This window comes from Vulpes lagopus, chromosome 15 (assembly GCF_018345385.1).
Source record: "Vulpes lagopus strain Blue_001 chromosome 15, ASM1834538v1, whole genome shotgun sequence".
NCBI lineage: Eukaryota > Metazoa > Chordata > Mammalia > Carnivora > Canidae > Vulpes > Vulpes lagopus.
In genome coordinates this window covers 26,453,639-26,473,993 of record NC_054838.1, presented here as the reverse complement: position 1 = coordinate 26,473,993, position 20,355 = coordinate 26,453,639, and the positions used below count along the sequence as shown (strand labels likewise).

The window sequence follows — 20,355 nt, the reverse complement described above, 5'->3', positions numbered from 1 at the left end:
CCAGTCTCCTTTTTAAAGCACTCTGCAGAGAATGATATCCTCAACCCCACCATGCTTGTAACATTCCCATAACCTTTGCCTCATCTCCCAGATTGACTGACTGGAGGTGGGCAGCAGACACCGCCCCCCCCCCCCCCCCCCACATTATCATCCTGCTGTAGGTTCCAGCAGCCTGTGCCAATAGAAGGTTCTGTCTGGAGGGAAACCTCCATAAGAAACCCTCTGCCCATGGTCTCTGAAACCACCAGCTTCTATACTTCTGGTTCTCCATATGGACAGTGCTGTCCATTGGTCTGGGGCCCTTGCTTGCACCCAGGGCCTCTTTCCAAGTTCTCACATCTCAGCAGCTATTCTTTCATTGCCTGATGGACAAGCTGATCAGCTCCTGCTTGAAGCCTGTCATGGTGCCAGGAATCCTAATGACCAGAACTTAACTCTTTAGAGCTTGACAGTAAACTTTTGTTGAGAAGTCCATGAAAGGAGGTCATCTGCTTCCATGTTACAACCAGTCAGATTTTCACCAGTGGGTTCCAAGGGCCATCCCACAAGTTTTGGCTGCCCAGTACCAACACTTTGCCTACTGAGGTAAAGGAGAGAGCATTGTGCAAGTCTGGGCCCCACCTCTACAATCAAAGGGGCTAGCTAGCTATTTTTCTCCCCACCTCAGGCAGCTGGATTACACACAGGACTAGCCAGTCAGATATTCACATGTCAACTTTCAACTTTAAAGGGACTGACACAAAGGAAAAAGAGCTGAAAAACTAATCCAGGATTGGTGGTGTTAACATCCTCCAGAGTAACCTGCATTTCTTGATGGGCTGTGGTTAGAGTGCTTACCTAAGTTCTACATTTACTTTCGTTTTTTGAAATGGTTAAAAAAAAAAAAAAAAAAAAAAAAAAAAAAAAAAAAACCCACACCCCAAAGCCTCTTTCTTTACTGGAGTAATGGCTATCCAAGGGTACATTCACATTAACTCCAGCTTTACAAACGCATGCCAATAATCCGTGTACTTTTCCACATGTGCATGCAATTCAGTGAGCTTTACTTTCCTTCCCCAAGCTACTACTTTGATACTTATTTCCTGCTACAGCACCCCCTGGTGGGACATTAACAGCACTTCTGAATCCAATACACCTAACTTCCAGTTTTAAGTAGATTGAGTAAAGAATTTAAACAATTACATAATTTGATACAAAAAGACCTGTGACTGGCTGTGCTAGTACTGGACACTGAGGCCCTACATGATCAGGATTGCCTTAACCTGTTACCAGCACCCAGTATTCTGGATGCTATTAGCCTGAACTACTTTCACAGCAAAAAAATCCCCTCGCAACTGAACAAGTCCAAAAATACAAGAATTAAAGCAACATAGCTCCAACACTTTTCAGTAAATTGCAAAATGCCACTAGTTTTACCCAAAAGGGATAAATAAAACCCTATTGCCTGGGGCTCAGCGGTTTGGCGCCGCCTGCAGCCTGGGGTGTGATCCTGGGGATCCGGGATCGAGTCCCACACCAGGCTCCCTGCATGGAGCCTGCTTCTCCCGGTCTCTGCCTCTCTCTCTCTCTGGAAAAAAAAAACAACACCCTATTGCCTGTATTTCATTAGATTTGGGAGTGGGCACAGAATCATTTATCCAGAGCACTCAAATCTCACTTTACACACATATAGTACTGACGAGGCCCAACACCAGCCTGTCTAAAATCACCTCCTCCATAGCCCTTCCCAGAAAACTTTCATCAGCTTGAAAAACTCACCTCAAGGTGAGGGGAAGAATGGGGAAATAAGGAACATTTACATTTTTTATTCAGGCTCTAGTTCCTAATACATTAGGGACTAGAATATACACATTCCACTCCCTAAAACAGAGTAAACACGTTAGCTTTGCCAGAGGTTATGGACTTCTAAAGGGAAGTGTCTCTACTAGTGATAGGTGGTCTCAGTTCCATGAACCCTGACATAAACAGGGCAGCCGCCCCGATGGCTCAGCGGTTTAGCACCGGCCTTCAGCCCAGGGTGTGATCCTGGAGACCAGGGATGGAGTCCCCTGTTGGGCTCCCTGCATGGAGCCTGCTTCTCCCTCTGCCTGGATCTCTGCCGCTCTCTCTGGGTCTCTCATGAATAAATAAAATCTTTAAAACAAAACCACACTGACAAAACCAGCAATAGGTGATGGTCTAGATACAGCATAAATATCAAAGGTTCTTGAAGGAGGGGGCAGAGATACATTTGTCACTGTGCTCAATGGAACTCATTCCCTATACAGCCATGTAGGATTTTCATGCCACCTTGGTCCCACACTAGTTTCACCCAAAGAAACTACGAGGACCTCATTTCTTATAACTATCAAAAGAAAACACTTCAAATATGACAAACTGTAGACAATATAAATGTTCTTTACATTCTTCTAAAGTATAATGGCTAAAAGGACTGAACAAAGAAGTGTGGATTCTAATAAATGTACTTCTCAGGCTTTTCAGTGGCACAAGCAAATTCCCTTTACACTTCAGACATGCTCAGGATAAAATGTAGAATTATACAAAACTACCTATAGCGTAGAAATGACCGAAAGTACAATAGGCACCGTATTTATTTTCTATGTGCAATAAGATTTCTTTATGCATTAGAAAAAAAAAACATCTTAAATATATCCCTCTTCCAAACCTATAACCTCAAACTGCGGGTGAATTAATCAAGGTGCTATCCAACTAGCAATCAGCCTTCACTTTACAGATTTATAGGATATTACTCTGGTTAGCTGTTTGGGTCTTCCTGTTCTGGCTCTTGCCTCACAACAACAGCTGAAACCAAGGATTTCAGGGAAAATGAGGCCGGCAGCCAACCAAGTTAATGTTCCCTTCAGGCAATAGAATTCTCAGACCAAATAGTGGACAGTCTATTTGTGCCACGTGTTTTACTCAAATATTTTATTAAAGGTCTTCACAGAGTAAAATCCAGCCTCCAGATCCAACTGCCAAGGAGACCCTGAAACCAAATAGAGCACAACAGTAAGAACAGAATCTTCACCTGAATATTGGGTTGTTTCATTTATACACACAGAACACCTAGAAACAAAAGGTGCTAGCCATAGAAGAGGGTTGGTGATACCTTTTTAACTGCTGAAGGGGCTGCTGAACAACAGGTAACTACTAACAAGAGTGCCTTGATTTTAAGTAAATAAAAGGAAAATTCTTGGTTCAAACACACTGGTAAACATAGGAATGTCTTAGGAGACTAAAGGCAAGTATCTCTTCCTACAGAATCCTGGTTAAACGGGCCTCTGGCTCCAACCGTGTTAAGTATAATCCAATGTTTACATAGCAAGTGCTTACAACAGTACGGGATATACAATTATTAGGGAGACAAAGGATAAGGGTCTTGTGGGCCCACCCCAAGAGGCCCCTAGAGACACACCTATTTATGCTGTGGGTACTGGCTGCGGCATAGCAGGTGGCTCTGGCTTCCCACCCTTCTGTTCCGAGATGGGGGTGGTGGGCAGTATCTCATCCTTGGGTTCCACAATGCTCACGTGATCCGGCAGGGGCTTCTTAGGGCCAATCTTACCACTAGGGTCCCAGGGAAGCATGATCTTGACTTTGATGCCCAGCACACCTAGAAGATGCCATAATTAGAATCTAGCTGTGGTTGTACCCGTCCCGCAATAGGATAGAGCAGAGTAAAATAATACTAGGTTACTCAAGCACCCATGGGTCCAGTCCCTTCTCAGACAAATGCCTCTAATCAATCAATAAACAGGACACTTTTGCAAAAGGAACCCATGCACAGCACCACAAAACGTGGCACTGACAAGGACCAAGAGCAGGATGTGACCTTTCTGACTCGTCATCGTGTCATCACCGAAGGGTACATAGGTGGCTGAGACAAAAGCAAACCAACTCTTGGATCTCAGCAATTTACTTCTTAGAGATCAATGCAGCTCGTGAATAAACTCACCTGGAGTACAAACATGCTCCACTACTCCCCAAAACATGTTCCCTGACATGGAGGTATACATGAAAAAAACCACATCTATCTGTTAAAAGCCCTCTGCCTCAAGCACTCCCAGCTGCTCACCCTGTCTGAGCAGCACATGGCGCACAGCTGTGTCAACGTAGTAGTTAACAGGGTCTCCACTGTGAATCATCAGGCCATCCACAAACTTCATGGATTTAGCCCTCTGTCCTCGGAGTTTCCCAGACACCACGACCTCACAGCCTTTGGCCCCACTCTCCATGATGAACCGCAGCACACCATAGCAGGCCCTTTGGGAGAACAAGAAACATCCACCTGTTATAACCAAAGACAAGACTATTCTATTCAAGCCTACCCTATCCTCATCCCACCTCCCATTCTTTTTTTTTTTAAGATTTTATTTATTTATTCACAGGAGACACAGAGAAAGAGAGAGAAAAAGAGAGAGAGAGGCAGAGACACAGGCAGAGGGAGAAGCAGGCTCCATGCAGGAAGCCCAATGCGGGACTCGATCCTGGCATCCCAGGATCACACCCTAGCTAAAGGCAGATGCTCAACCACTGAGCCACCCAGGCATCCTAACCACCCTGCCGTTCTTAATAAATAAAAACAAAACCATAGACTTACTAGTCTACAATATCTTCAGTGTTCCTTTAATGGAGAATAAATTTGACCAGAGCCTGGCAATTCTCCATTCCTACCACACCTCGTCTTAAGGTAATTCTTTAAGGAATATATATTCCAGTTCCTTCTAACCCAAATGCTTCACAGCATTGGGTGTACATTACAATCACCTCAAGAAGATTAAACTAGAACAACACCTGTGAAGTCCAGGCCTCACACCAGGTCAATTAAACTGGCAATTACAGACTCAAGAATTTACTCTTTTTTTTTTGGGGGGGGGGGAGGATAGAGGACACATGCAAATGGAGGGAGGAGGGGAGATCTTAAGCAGGCTCCACACTCAATACAGATTGAGAGCTGGCCATGGTTCAATCTAACAACTCTGAGATCACGTCCTGAGCCAAAACCAAGAGTTGGATGCTTAACCAACTCAGCCACCAGGCACCCCTAAACTGGCAATTAAATGGTGGGGGTGGTAAAACTCAAGTACAGGTCATCCAGTCCATCTCTGCAAATGTAGCATTTCACAATGAGTTGGTAAACAATCAGTAAGAACCCAGTCACTGAGTGGCCCCTTTATGGTTTGCTAAATATTCCTCAATCTCCAGAATTCACATTTATTAGGAATACAAGCTACTAATGTAGGCTCCTAGCTGCCCTGACTAGAGTGCTGGAAAAGAGATTTCTAGAACTATAAAATTGACAATAAGCCGTAAAATATGCCCCCCCAACTCATTTATTACTATACACCCTAGGACATAACTAATTAGGAGAGCTAGCTGCCACCTTCAACAGGGAAAGTAAAGCAGGACCCACCACTCTAGGTTCAAGCCCCTTCGCATCATCTCATTTAATCACCGCTAAAAGGAGAGGTGGATATGACGACCCCCCATTTACAAACAGGAGATCCAAGGGTCAGATGTTCAGTAAGTGGCTCAGGTCTCAGAACTTCCAAGTCAGTGAGTATAAAAAGGGTTGCTGGTCCACACTCCTTTTCACTTCAGCAGGTGGAGATTGAGAATTTTTCTAACAATTCCTCCAAGGATATCAGTGATCATAGCCCAAGGATCAAGCTTTTGAGGACCACAGTTCTAAGTAGTGTAGCTGGCATTCTAACCAGCCAGGCAGTCTTTCTTGTATGTCCCTACCTATAACACCTTTCCTGCCATCCATCTCCCCACCAGGTCAATGTTCCTAAAGCACAGCTCTTTTAAATAATTTTTTTTTAATTTTTATTTATTTATGATAGTCACACACAGAGAGAGAGAGAGAGAGGCAGAGACACAGGCAGAGGGAGAAGCAGGCTCCATGCACCGGGAGCCCAACGTGGGATTCGATCCCGGGTCTCCAGGATCGCACCCTGGGCCAAAGGCAGGCGCCAAACCGCTGCGCCACCCAGGGATCCCTAAAGCACAGCTCTTAAATTCTTCTCCTGCTGAGAAAACCTCCCAGGGCTCTGCAGGAAGTACCACCTAAATTTCATACACCCAGGAAAAGCATTCCAATTACAACAGTGAAAGTACACAAAGAACTCCTACTGAAACCTCATCAGAAGGCCCGGCTCCAGGGCCAATCTAGCTACCTCATGCACTCTATAATCCACTCCTCACATCATACCTACATACTGCTCAGATTAGCTCTCTCCCATCAGGACTATGTCTTCTGTCTTTATAATCTCCACACTTCATGGAGCTGAGTTAACTTCAACAGGAACCCTGACCTCCTCTCCCTGGAGTTGTTTTTGTTCTATTACCTAAGCACCAAGAAGTGTACTCCCTTTATAGCACTGACCACTCTTTAAAACATAATCATTCAGGGATGCCTGGGTGGCTCAGTAGTTGAGTGTCTGCCTTTGGCTCAGGGTGTGATCCTGGTCCAGGGATTGAGTCCCGCATCAGGCTCCCTGTGAGGAGCCTGCTTCTCCCTCTATCTCCCTGCCTCTCTGTGTATAACTCATGAATAAATAAATAAAATCTTGAAATAAAAAAATCATTCAAAGTCTCAGGACACTTACCTCCGCACAGCAAGGCCTCCTAGGAGTTTGTAACGCAGTGACTCTGCCTGGGCAATAGCACATAGACCTCTTGTGGCCACCTTTTCGGCATAGAGCTTTAAGAAGAAATCAAGGCACACCCTTAAACCTGTTAACTTTCCCCATTGTTTTCAATTAAAAAAAAAAAAAAATTCACCATACAAGCATGTGGTCACCGTGGCATCCCTCAAGTACTAAAACACTCCTACTACTCAAAGGTGGCCTACGCTGTAACATAGTCTGAATCTTTCCTTATTGCCCTCTCATCCTAGATACTTCTACAGCTACATCAAGTGACGGGATAGCCAATCCATCATACATAGCATTACCATACTTGAGAGTAAAAAATCTCTTAACCACCAGAAATGAGCAGAAAAGGCCTATAAAATGAAGCCTGCTACTTATTAAGACAACTTCAACAAAACACCAATTCATAGGTAATACTTGGTGATAACTAAGGTCTTCATGACAGTAAGGGTTTATAAAAGTAACCACCCTAAATAACCATTTCCAGGTCCACAGTAATTTCTGGCAAAAGGTAAAATCACTCACCTCTACACTGCCCTCAGGAAAACCAAACCTCTTCTGAACCACAGCAGTCAATTCCCGGATCCTCCGGCCCTTTTCACCAAGAACATTCTGTGTCCTGAGAAAACGAAAATCACAATAGCTCTCACAAAACTGCAAACATGGCTTTAAATTTTACATATATGTGGTAATCAAGTCTCACCCGTCTAACATAGAAAATACAAATTTTGGATGACAAGAGCTAGAATCAGATTTTTTAAAAATTTTTTTATTTATTTATGATAGTCACAGAGAGAGAGAGAGAGAGAGAGAGAGAGGCAGAGACACAGACAGAGGGAGAAGTAGGCTCCATGCACCGGGAGCCCGATGTGGGATTCGATCCCGGGTCTCCAGGATCGCGGCCTGGACCAAAGACAGGCGCTAAACCGCTGCGCCACCCAGGGATCCCTAGAATCAGATTTAAAAGGCAGTTACGAAAATACACATTTGTGGGGTGCCGCGTTGGCTCAGTTGGTAAGTGTCTGCCTTTGGCTCAGGTCACTCAGGTCAAGATCCCAGGGCCCTGGGATCAAGCCTGGCAACGGGCTCCCTGCTCCTCCCTCAGCCCCTCAAAACCCCCTCCCATCCTCCGCTTGTGCACGCTCAAATGAATAAAAATCTTAAAAACAAAAACAAGCCACTTACGTTTGCTAATAAGGCCAATTCACTGGTTCTCCCTGGAAGTTTACAGAATACCCCAACCTAGCATATACAACAAGTAACAGGTGCTAGCAAGGAAAATGAGATCTCACCTGGTGGCCAGGATAATGATTTCTGTCCTGGTTGGTGTAACTCGGACCTCAACCCCAGAGTAGCCATCTTCAGCCAGCTCCCGAGTGAGAAACTCATTCAGTTCAGCTTTGAAGATGCCATCAGCGACAAACTAACCAAAAGGGAAAATTCACAATTAGAACGTGGGATGGCAGGGTCATTGTCCTTCTGCCAATGCAACACCTCATACAAACATCCCATCATCACTCTTACTACCCTTGTTCAACACAGAATTTAACAACCCTTCTCAGACAAATGCCTCTAGATCGTCCTTTGGAAGTTACTTTAACCCAAGGACCCTTAAAACTGCCACAGAACGCAGCAAGGAGTAGGGGCCGCCTGGCAAAGATAACACCTCCAGTCAGACTCGTCATCTTCTCTTCATTGAAGGGTTTTAAATTTAAAGACTTCTTTACGTGTAGCACATGCCAAACAAACAGCTGCTCTAAAATGGCACATTCACGGGATGCCCAGGTGGCTCAGCAGTTAAGCGCCTGCCTCCGGTCCATGGCGGTCCAGGGCGGCCCAGGGCCTGATCCTGGAGTCCCGGGGTCCAGTCCCACATCGGGCCCCCTGCATGGAGTCTGCTTCTCCTTCTGCCTGGGTCTGTGTCTCCCATGAATAAATAAGTAAAATCTTAAAACAAATAAAAAAAAAAAGGCACATTCACAACTCCTTCTGTCAGCAGAGCAGAGATGCTACCTTTGTAACCCATGAAAATACGCTGCCTTCAGGGACCATCAGAAGACCCCAGCCATGCTATCTTGCCTACACTACATGTCTCACAAAGCTGGTGAACTCTAATTCGAAAAAGTGTGTGGATTTGCACGACGCTGTGTACACACACAAAATGACAAGTTAGTTGCCTCTTTCTAAATCAAGTGGACTTTACAGTTTCCGCCTGCGGAAAAGCGAAAAGTTAAAGCTCGGTCCAGTGCTCTGTCCGGTTCTCCTCCCTCCCGGCTAGTTTCTCCGCGGTAGAGACGGGGCAAGATACAGCAGCCTCCCCCACCGAGGTCTCGGGGGTCCGAGGGCCGCGCCCGACGCGAAGAAGGCATGCACGCGCTACCTCCCCCTCCCAAAGTCCTAGTGTGAGACGTTAGGGGGAACGGCCCAACCTCTCAAAACACGCTTACTAAAGCGATCTGTTAACCAAGTAATGCTCCCAAGCGCTTTGTCTCGGGCGGGAGGGGCGCCCGGTGCTCACGTCTGGTCTTCGCCCAGAAGCGGCAGAAGTCTCTCATCACTCCTTTCCGCCGCCAAACCGCGCTCGCCTGGCTCGGGCCTCGCATTCAATCCACCGCCATCCGCGGCCCGCGGGAATGCCACGCGGCCCAGGCCGCTTCCCGAAGCAGGGCTCGAAGCTGAGGGTCTCGCGACGGCATCTCGACAAGCCTCGACCCGCGCGGCACCACAGATCCCCGAACCTAGGCCCCAGCGTCTTACCTTCCTCTTCTTGGAAATTTGCACCGCCATCTTGCCGCCGCGCGCCCCGGAAAGGAAAGGAAGTGGCTCGTGGGCGGAAGTAGGTATAAAGGGCGCGAGCTACGACAAAGAACTGCGCGACGTCGATGCCTGTAGGCGCTCCTGGGAATTGTAGTTTTTAGGAAGGCATTAAAGAAAAAAAAGGAGGAGTAATGCAGACACCTATAGGCAGAAACAGGTAAGGGAGCCGATCAATCAGGGCAGCTTAGGTCCAATTCTTATTAGCTTAAGTGAGCAACGTGAGGCGCAGAGATGGAAATTACAGGTATAAACTCACACAGCAACAGCGTGCAATCCTAGTCCCTGCACTCTACACTCAATGAAATTCGTTTAGGTCCAGCTCTTCATATGTCCGTTTTCTCTGCTCCAAATGCTGGCGATATAAATATCTAATATTTATTAAATATGCTAGGGACTGTTCTATGCCCTATATATTATGAACTCATTTACCTCTGCCTCACTTTCATAAAGTCCATTAAAACTAGTAACGGAAGTCACCAAGTAGTGGTTCATGGGGTCACAATTATTTTTCCTTTAAAAAAAACTGTTCCCCTTATATTTTGAAATTTTCAAGCACACAGGAAGGTTAAAAGAATTATGTATATGCGTCACTAAGGTGATCCAATTAACATTTTTGCCATATTTGCTTTATCCCATATCTATCCATCCCTCTATCCACTCAAGGGTGCATCTTTTGATCTTTTTCAAGGTAAATTACAGCTCTCTGCACACTTTACTCTGAAACACCTCAACAACAGTTTTATTGAGAAATAATTGGCATACATCACTGTATACGTTTGAGGCATGCAGCATGATGCTTTGATTTACAAATATTGTGAAATTATGACCAAAATAGATTCAGCTAATACCCATCGTGTCATATAGATACAATAAGAAGAAAAGAAAAACAAGTTTTTCTGTGATGAACAGTTTTATTTTAAATTTGAATAGTTTTTTTTTCAAAGATTTATTTATTTATTCATGAGAGACACAGAGAGAGTGAGGCAGAGACACAGGCAGAGGGAGAAGTAGGCTCCCCACAGGAAGCCTGATGCAGGACTGGATTCCAAGACCCCCAAGATCACAATCTGAGCCAAGGGCAGATGTTCAACCACTGACCCACCCAGGTGCCCCTTAAATTTGAATAGTTTGCCTACATTTAAAAAATCAGGAAACTTCTCTATAAAACTCTTTTAAGCTTCTCTTAAAAATACAGAAAGATCCAGTAAAATACTAGACCCACATTTCCTCATGGCAGCCCTCTCCTTCCCTGTTTTATGGCAAAGGGCTTTCCAATGTGCCACAATCCCTGGCATCTTCACTCATTCATTGTCTGGCTCTAGAAGCCATTTGAGCTTTTTCCCAGCAGCAGAAAGAATCTGATGCAAAGTTCCGTCCTATACTCATGGAATCACCAGAGTTCTCGGGAGAGCAGAGCAGAGGGACCAGGGAAGATGAAAAGAAATTGATGGACCAAAGAGATAAGTAGGCTATGGAGCTATGTATCTTGGTGATGGATTGAGGTTGAGGAGGAATTGAGGATACCCCAGTTTCTGACTCCAGCGGTGGAAGCTTGGTGACAACCCTCACTGAGATGAGGAACCCACGATCAGGCTTTTTTTCTGTGTGTTGTCTTCCTGTGCTCTCTGCTCCTTTCCTTATCCAACTCCATGGTCTATTAATTCAATGGTGCCAGACTGATATAGTCTCCACCCTTGTGAGTCTGACCTCTGTGTGCCCCCACTCAGGGCGTGGGCACTGTGGGAGCCATAGGGGGAGCACCCCTTGCATGCTGGGGTCAGCATATTTCCTTGTTCAGATATGTCCCTCATCCTCCTACAGTGTCTGTTCTAATCTTTGCCAAATCAGAACCTCTCCCTCACTCTCAGCAGTCAACTTGCCTCCTAACCCTTTGTCCCCAGGTAGATTATACCAGCAAGAACTGCCTCTCACCCATCTTAGAATTGTATGTGTCCTTGGCCCTCCCTCCCTACTCAGGAAAGAGACTCTCTTCTCACCCAAGGTCAAGCTCTCCTGTGTGTCTGGTTCACATTTAGTTTTCTTCTTTTGAGACCTTGCCCTAGCAGTCATGGCTTCTCTTTCCTGTGATACTATTCTTTTACTGGCTCTTTCCTTCCCTGTGCTAAATATGTCACTCTCTCTTAGTTGCTTCCATAACCATAACACCTTGTCTCATTGGGTTGGAATGGGCTGCTTATGTCCCACAAGACCATCAACACCAAACCTGTTTTGTTCATTACATCCAGAGCCTAGGGTATAGCCTGGCTTAAGTCCAGTGTCAGTAAAAGTTTGATGAGCAAATAAATCAATGCATGGATTCTGGCTTTAGATCATTTCCTAGTAGCATGGTTCATATGAATTTGCTGGCAAGTACCATATCTGAACCAAACCCTGGAGACCCAAAACTGAGCATCAGACCATGGTGAGTTCTTGGAGGTAAATCCACTGCTGAAGGCTTGTTGCTCATTTACTGCCTTTCTCCAGTGACACTAAGAGGCTGCCTTCTAGGTATTGTGCTCTGGTTCCAGAAGGAAGCCCAAAAAGGAAGCCAAGCCTTTGTCTTTATCATGATGCCTTACATTTTATCTAAGACCATTATAATAAGATATTAAATTACTCAAAATAGCACCATAAAAATAATAGTGGTCACAATACACTGAACTCTAATCCAAGAAGGAACTGTGAGAGTGATTTAATCTCCCCCTGGGTCTCTGAAGTGTAGACAAAGCTCACAGTGTTGAGCCTACAGTGCCACAGAAGTATCCCCAGAACTGGAAAGAGGGAGCCTTGTGTGTGAGAACACATATGGCCTTGTGGCCACATGCAGGCCATGCCAGGGCTCTGCGAGTGCCACACAGGTAGGTACTTTCTTGAAATTCCTGAAAACTGAAGGTGAGATTTGCCCTGGCTGAACAAATACACTGCACGATTTTGGAAGACAGTGTAGTCACTTGAAGACCAGAACAATGGAATCTCATAAAAAGCTTTAAACTTACCTGACTCCCACTAGAGGAATTCCACATGAAAAAAAGAGAGAATTTTTTTTTTTTTAAGATTTTACTTATTTCTTCATGAGAGACACAGAGAGAGTCAGAGACACAGGCAGGAGAAGCAGGCTCTCTGCAAGGAGCCTGATGCGGAACTTGATCCTGGATCCTGGGATCATGCCCCGAGCCAAAGGCAGATGCCCAACCACTGAGCCACTTAGGCATCCCAAAAAAGAGAATTTAAATAGTGCAAGTGGGGGCACCTGGGTGGCTTAGTCAGTTGGGTGGCCAACTCTTGGTTTCAGCTCTGATTGTTAGATCAAGCCCCACCTCAGGCTCCAGGCTCACAGGAGTCCGCTTAGATTCTCTCTGTGTCCCTTCCTCTTCCCACACTTGCACGCTCCCTCTCTCAATGAAAAAATAAAATATTTAAAAAACCAGTAATAAATAGTGCAAACGAGGGAGGGAGTCCCTGCCTCCCTCCTCCATGAGCACCTGGCTCCAAATGAGGTAGACAGAGGGCACTTCCACTCCTGCGGGTTGTCTAGGTCCCACTTCTCTGAGGGCCTCTCAGAGTGAACAGCTTGGTGGGCTGAGTGTTTGAAGAATTATGTTTTTTTTTTTTCTACAAGATCCCTGAATAAGCTAACAACTTCATCTAGTGTTTGACCAAAGAACTGAAGATCTATGCCAGTCCTGGAGGAAAAACTGAATTCTTAGAAGGTGCATTGGTATCCACGAGGGCGCTTCTGGGGAGATTATTGTACTAGGGTAACATTGACCATATTCGGTTATCACTCACTTTATTTTTTTAAATTTTTTTAATTTTTATTTACTTATGATAGTCACACAGAGAGAGAGAGGCAGAGACATAGGCAGAGGGAGAAGCAGGCTCCATGCACCGGGAGCCCGATGTGGGATTTGATCCCAGGTCTCCAGGATCACACCCTGGGCCAAAGGCAGGCACTAAACCGCTGCACCACTGCACCACCCAGGGTTCCCTATCACTCACTTTAGATTCTAAGGCCCCACAGTAGGATATGATGATGCTGTCACATTCTTGTTGATTTCATTAGAAATCATCAGTGACTCACTCTGGGCCTGGAATTGAATCTCTGGATATGAAGAGAAGAATACTGTAGAATAAATATCAAAAAAAAATTTTTTTTTACTGCATTTGTATCATTACTAAAATCTGATACCCCTCCTTACAATAAAAATCAGATCCAGTGTATGATGGAAGGGTGTGAGAAATCCTCGCACTGAGGGGAGGAGGGGATATGAATTGAGTTTCCTTGTGGAGCGTAGCTTGATGGCACCTACTATCACTCAAGACGTAGATTTCCCCGCAAATACACTCCGTTTTATCTACTCCAGAAAAACACTTACAGAAATATATGTGGAGGTAAGGGCAAGAATGCTCTTTCTACAAGAGTCCATCAAAATCATAGAAGAGAACACAGGCAACACCCTTTTTGAGCTCGGCCACAGTAACTTCTTGCAAGATACATCCACAAAGGCAAAAGAAACAAAAGCAAAAATGAACTATTGGGACTTCATCAAGATAAGAAGCTTTTGCACAGCAAAGGATACAGTCAACAAAACTAAAAGACAACCTACAGAATGGGAGAAGATATTTGCAAATGACATACCAGATAAAGGGCTAGTTTCCAAAATCTATAACGAACTTATTAAACTCAACACCAAAGAAACAAACAATCCAATCATGAAATGGGCAAAAGACATGAAGAGAAATCTCACAGAGGAAGACATGGACATGGCCAACATGCACATGAGGAAATGCTCCGCATCACTTGCTATCAGGGAAATACAAATCAAAACCACAATGAGATACCACCTCACACCAGTGAGAATGGGGAAAATTAACAAGGCAGGAAACAACAAATGTTGGAGAGGATGCAGAGAAAAGGGAACCCTCTTACACTGTTGGTGGGAATGTGAACTGGTGCAGCCACTCTGGAAAACTGTGTGGAGGTTCCTCAAAGAGTTAAAAATAGACCTGCCCTATGACCCAGCAATTGCACTGTTGGGGATTTACCCCAAAGATTCAGATGCAATGAAACGTCGGGACACCTGCACCCCGATGTTTCTAGCAGCAATGGCCACAATAGCCAAACTGTGGAAGGAGCCTCGGTGTCCACCGAAAGATGAATGGACAAAGAAGATGTGGTTTATGTATACAATGGAATATTACTCAGCAGTTAGAAACGACAAATACCCACCATTTGCTTCAACGTGGATGGAACTGGAGGGTATTATGCTGAGTGAAATAAGTCAATCAGAGAAGGACAAACAGTGTATGTTCTCATTCATTTGGGGAATATAAATAATAGTGAAAGGGAATATAAAGGAAGGGAAAAGAAATGTTGGGAAATATCAGGAAGGGAGACAGAACATAAAGACTCCTAACTCGGGGAAACGAACTAGGGGTGGTGGAAGGGGAGGAGGGCGGGTGTTGGAGGGGAATGGGTGACGGGCACTGAGGTGGACACTTGACGGGATGAGCACTGGGTGTTTTTCTGTATGTTGGTAAATTGAACACCAATAAAAATTAATTTAAAAAAAAAAGAATGCTCTTTCTGCAGTATTACCAGTAGTGAAAAAATAAATTAAAAACAGCCCAAAATCCCTTCAGTAGGGAAATGGCTCTGGAACATCATGTAGCCATTAAAGAGAATGAAGTGATTCAATATATGCACACGAAAGGAGTACCAAGAGGGCACCTGGGTGGCTCAGTGGTTGAGCATTCGCCTTTAGCTCAGGTCGTAATCCCAGAGTCCTGGGATCAAGTCCCGCATCAGGCTCCCCGAAGGGAGTCTACTTCTCCCTCTGCCTCTTTCTATGTGTCTCTCATGAATAAATAAAAAAATATGAAAAAAAGAAGGATCTATAGCCAAGTGATAGATAGTTAAGCCTATTTCTGGAAATGGAACAGTATTGAAGAAGATTAAGGGACAATTTACTTTATTGCTTTCCTTATAATAAAAACATATTCATTACCTGTGAACTTAAAAACAAATAAAGAAAAAAATTGCAAGAGTCACTTATGGTTTAGATTTCTGATCACTTGGGAAACAGTGTGAATGTCCCAGCCTCCAACACCCAATGCCACAATCCTTTCTTCTGAAAGTTTAAGGCAAAGAAAAAGTTTATTTTCTTAGATTATAGATCTGTACTTTCCCAATCAGTAGCCACTGGCCTCACGGAGCTACCGAGCACTTGAGATGTGGCTGATCAGGGTGGAAAGTGCTAGAAATGTACAATATACACAAGATTTTAAAATATTTTTAAAAAGAACATCTCATTAGTGTAGTTTTATATTGATTACATGTTGAGACAATAACATTTTAGATATATTGAGTTAAAATATGTTATTAAAATTAAGTTTAGGGACACCTGGATGGCTCAGGGGTTGAGCATCCGCCTTTGACTCAGGGCATGATCCTGGAGTCCCAGGATCGAGTCCCACACCGGGCTCCCTGCATGGAGCCTGCTTCTCTCTCTGCCTATGTCTCTGCCTCTCTCTCTGTGTGTGTCTCTCATGAATAAATACATAAAATCTTTTTTAAAAAATTAAGTTTACCTGTTTTTTTTGCTGTTCTTTCATGGAGCTGTGAGAAAAACTGGAATTACATATGTGGCTCCCAACTGTGGCTCTTACAGTTCTGCTGGGCAAAGCTGTAGTAGTCCTTTTGACTGCACAGATCAATGATTCCTGGCTTCTTTTTGTTTTCTTGGGAGTGGGCACAGTGATTGGCAGAGCCTGGGTGATTAGTAACTGTTCACAGACTTAATGAACAGAAGATAGCTCCCATGGAGTGTTACACACCAATCTTTTTTCTCTGTTTGCCTAGGGCCTTGGGAAACTCAGAGCTAAACTGCATGCTCGGTTGAGATCCTAGGACCCACTCTGTCTCAGATCCACTCTAGACAGGGGGAGGAGACCCATAAGGGGGAAATTCAGGATTGTTCCTGCAGTCCTAGAGCCAGGAAAATCAGACCATCACAACCCCTCTTCCACATTCACACACCCTTTGTCTCCTTATAGATTGAGGGCCCATGTGGTCCAGTGAATGAAGAGAGGTGAACTCAGTGAGACCAATGGTTTAAGTTCAGGTTTTTCTGAGTAAACTGCCTGGGTGACCACTAGATCCACATGGCAGGCTGGGGTATTTTGTTTATTTATTAAAGATTTTATTTATTTATTCATGAGAGACACAAAGAGAGGCAGAGACACAGGCAGAGGGAGAAGCAGGCTCCCTCCAGGGAGCCTGATGTGGGACTCGATCCCGGAACCCTGGGATCACGCCCTGAGCCAAAGGCAGGTGCTCAACCACTGAGCCACCCGGGTGCCCGGGATATTGATTTAAATCCCTGCCTTTGGGATCAGCCAAAAAACTTTTCAGATTGAATGACACTTTGAAGAAATTCCAGGTTTTTTCATTCAGCAAAACTTTCCCAAGTGTCTTTTCAATGTGGCATAATGTTTAAGGTCACAGACTTAAGTCAAACAGCCTGGGTACAAGCCCCAGGTCTGGTTGTTTACTAGATACATGACCTAAGCAAGTTATCTCTGCATAAATTTCCTCATCTGTAAAATGGATGAAAATAATAGTAAACCCACCTCACGGGACGATTGTGAGATTAAATGAATTAATATAGGGCAGCCCCAGTGGCTCAGCGGTTTAGCGCCACCTGCAGCCCAGGGCCTGATCTGGAGTCCCGGGATTGAGTCCCACGTCGGGCTACCTGCATGGAGCCTGCTTCTCCCTCTGCCTGTGTCTCTGCCTCTCTCTCTCTCTCTCTCTCTAATAAATAAATAAAATCTTAAAAAAAAAGAATTAATATAGGCAAAATGCTTAGCACATAGTAAAGCACCTAGAACATAGTAAGTGCTCAATTAGTATTAGTTGTTACATGGATCCACAGCTTATGCCAGGTCCTGCAGAAACTTTTGAATCTGATTGAGCCCCAGCTCAGATCTGGGGACGCAGTGGGGGATACAGATAAATAAGTGTGATAAACATCACAAGTGCCATGATGGAGACAATAGAGTACTAAGAGGGCAGAGTATTTGAAAGGACATCACAGAGATCCAATCCTTGAGCTGAGGTTCACAAGACACTCAGGTGTTTGCTAGATCGGTGGACACCTCAGGCAGAATGAATGGGCTGAACCCTTTGGGAGCAAAAGATGGACCTCCCCTATTATGAAAATAGTCTTCTGATTCAAGAAATAAAATACATTAATAAAAAAAACTTTGAAAAGAATAAAGAAAATAAAAGCAACAGTGCTGTAAGCAGTTTAAACATATTGGGACACATTTCCCCAGATCTCTCCTTAGTCAGTGGACTATATTGTGATGGATAGGTGTGCATTTGCAACATCCCACAAATGGTGTCACCACAATGCACAGGTGCCAGGAAGGATGCCAGTGCCATGCCAGGAGGATGCAAGGGAATGGAAGCTGGATCAGAGGTGGGGCACTAAGGAAATAATGAAGCCGGTTCAATCTGTTTAATATCCCAATTCTGCCCTTTTACAAGCTTTGTGATTTTAGGCAAGTCACTTAATCTTCCTGAAGCTCAGATTCTTCATCTGGAAAGAGAAGAAATTATCATTACTCTCATAGGATTTCTGTGATCCAGTTAAATGGTAGCTTTGAAACACTCGGTATAGTTCCTAGCCCATGGAAAGGCTTCATTAAGTGGGGCAGAGTATCATTGTTTTTAGCACAGATAAGCAACTTGGCATTAAGGTTTGCCTTAAACTTCAGTGTTCTTGGCTAAGGTAAGTTACCATCTTACCAAATACTACCCAACACTAAAAGGTGGGCTCATATTGCTGTTCTTTGCAGAAGACCAGAACACACTAGGACTTTTCTTTTTTAAAAAGACTATTTATTTATTTATTTATTTATTTATTTATTTATTTGAGAGAGAGAGAGCAAGCTGGGGTGGTGAGGGGCAGAGGGAAAGAATTTCAACAGACTCCCCTGCTGGGCACAGAGCCAGATGTAGGGCTCAATCCCAGGACCCTGAGATCATGACCTGAGCCGAAACCAGGAGTCAGATGCTCAACCAACTGAGCCATCTGGGCACCCCCACACTGGTTCTTCTCTTTCTCATGCATGTCAGGCACAATTTGAATACTGGTAAAGGACCATACTACTATAATGTATATGGCAGATAAAACTCCCTTCAAGGGAAGATGTGGAAATAATTGGTCCAAAGATAAGACTGCTGAAGCAGAAAGATGTGGCCATGGGGCAGAAAAAGCCCAGGGAAGCCTCACCCCATCATCAGGCTTCCTCCAAGGGCATGGGATCAACGTCTGGCGGGGAGAGACGGGGCCCAAGGACAGCTGCAACAGGGACCAACCAGTTAGGGCGGCACAAGCAGGTAAGAAAGACTGGCTATGTCGAATATTAGTTGACCATAAAGTTGAGGGTCCACTTCTGGATTCTCTATTCTGTTCCATTGATCTATGTGTCTGTTTTTTGTGCCAGTACCACACTGTCTTGATGACCACAGCTTTGTAGTATAACCTGAAATCTGGCATTGTGATGCTATGGTTTTCTTTTTTAATATTCCCCTGGCTATTCAGGGTCTTTTTTGATTCTACACAAATCTTAAGATGATTTGTTCCAACTCTCTGAAGAAAGTCCATGGTATTTTGATAGGGATTGCATTAAATGTGTAAATTGCCCTGGGTAGCATTGACATTTTCACAATATTAATTCTTCCAATCCATGAGCATGGAATACTTTTCCATCTCTTTGTGTCTTCCTCAATTTCTTTCAGAAGTGTTCTGTAGTTTTTAGGGTATAGATCCTTTACCTCTTTGGTTAGGTTTATTCCTAGGTATCTTATACCTTTCGGTGCAATTGTAAATGGGATTGACTTCTTAATTTCTCTTTCTTCAGTCTCATTGTTAGTGAATAGAAATGCCACTTATTTCTGGGCATTGATTTTGTATCCTGCCACACTGCCGAATTGCTATATGAGTTCTAGCAATCTTGGGGTGGAGGCTTTTGGGTTTTTTATGTACAGTTTCATGTCATCTGCGAAGAGAGAGAGTTTGACTTCTTCTTTGCCAATTTGAAACCCTTTTATTTCTTTTTGTTGTCTGATTGCTGAGGCTAGGACTTCTAATACTATGTTGAATAGTAGTGGTGAGGGATCCCTGGGTGGCACAGCGGTTTGGCGCCTGCCTTTGGCCCAGGGCGCGATCCTGGAGACCCGGGATCGAATCCCACGTCGGGCTCCCGGTGCATGGAGCCTGCTTCTCCCTCTGCCTGTGTCTCTGCCTCTCTCTATCTCTCTGTGACTATCATAAAAAAAAAAAAAAAAAAGAATAGTAGTGGTGAAAGTGGACATCCCTGTCTTGTTCCTGATCTTAAGGGAAAGGCTCCCACTGTTTCCTCACTGAGAATGATATTTGCTGTGGGCTTTCGTAGATGGCTTTGAAGATGCTGAGGAATGTTCCCTCTATCCCTACACTCTGAAGAGTTTTGATCAGGAATGGATGCTGTATTTTGTCAAATGCTTTCTCTGCATCTATTGAGAGGATCATATGGTTCTTGGTTTTTCTCTTGTTGATATGATCAATTACATTGATTGCTTTACGAGTGTTGAACCACCCTTGCATCCTGGGGATAAATCCCACTTGGTCATGGTGAATAATCTTCTTAATGCACTATTGGATCCTATTGGCTAGTATCTTGTTGAGAATTTTTGCATCTGTGTTCATCAGGGATATTGGTCTGTAATTCTCCTTTTTGGTGGGGTCTTTGTCTGGTTTTGGAATTAAGGTGATGCTGGCCTCAAAGAATGAGTTTGGAAGTTCTCCATCTCTTCAATAAATGGTGCTGG

The 20,355-nt window shown here is 44.3% G+C and overlaps 1 protein-coding gene and 2 non-coding genes across 3 annotated transcripts; all 3 read right to left on the bottom strand.

Annotated features, from left to right (window-relative positions):
* Positions 1-2,900: 2,900 nt before the first annotated feature.
* Positions 2,901-9,568, bottom strand: RPS3 (ribosomal protein S3). Its single transcript, XM_041730339.1, has 7 exons — positions 9,414-9,568; positions 7,949-8,079; positions 7,182-7,275; positions 6,612-6,706; positions 4,076-4,263; positions 3,416-3,613; positions 2,901-2,986 (listed from the first exon to the last, which is right to left on the bottom strand). The coding sequence occupies exons 1-6, from the start codon at positions 9,441-9,443 to the stop codon at positions 3,420-3,422; spliced, it is 732 nt and encodes a 243-aa protein (XP_041586273.1). The 5' UTR covers positions 9,444-9,568; the 3' UTR covers positions 2,901-2,986; positions 3,416-3,419.
* On the bottom strand, positions 3,720-3,864 carry LOC121476735. The gene has a single exon (XR_005984020.1). It is a non-coding gene; the product is annotated as a small nucleolar RNA SNORD15 (small nucleolar RNA).
* LOC121476736 lies at positions 8,210-8,357 on the bottom strand. Its single transcript, XR_005984021.1, has one exon. It is a non-coding gene; the product is annotated as a small nucleolar RNA SNORD15 (small nucleolar RNA).
* Positions 9,569-20,355: the final 10,787 nt, after the last annotated feature.

Excerpts from the sequence above, each read along its gene's own strand:
- RPS3 (XM_041730339.1), bottom strand. The coding sequence starts at position 9,443 with ATGGCGGTGCAAATTTCCAAGAAGAGGAAG. Across the intron at positions 4,264-6,611 it reads GGAGGCCTTGCTGTGCGGAG|GGCCTGCTATGGTGTGCTGC; the intron begins GTAAGTGTCCTG and ends GTTCTCCCAAAG. Across the intron at positions 3,614-4,075 it reads CCATGTGCTGCTCAGACAGG|GTGTGCTGGGCATCAAAGTC; the intron begins GTGAGCAGCTGG and ends GGCATCTTCTAG.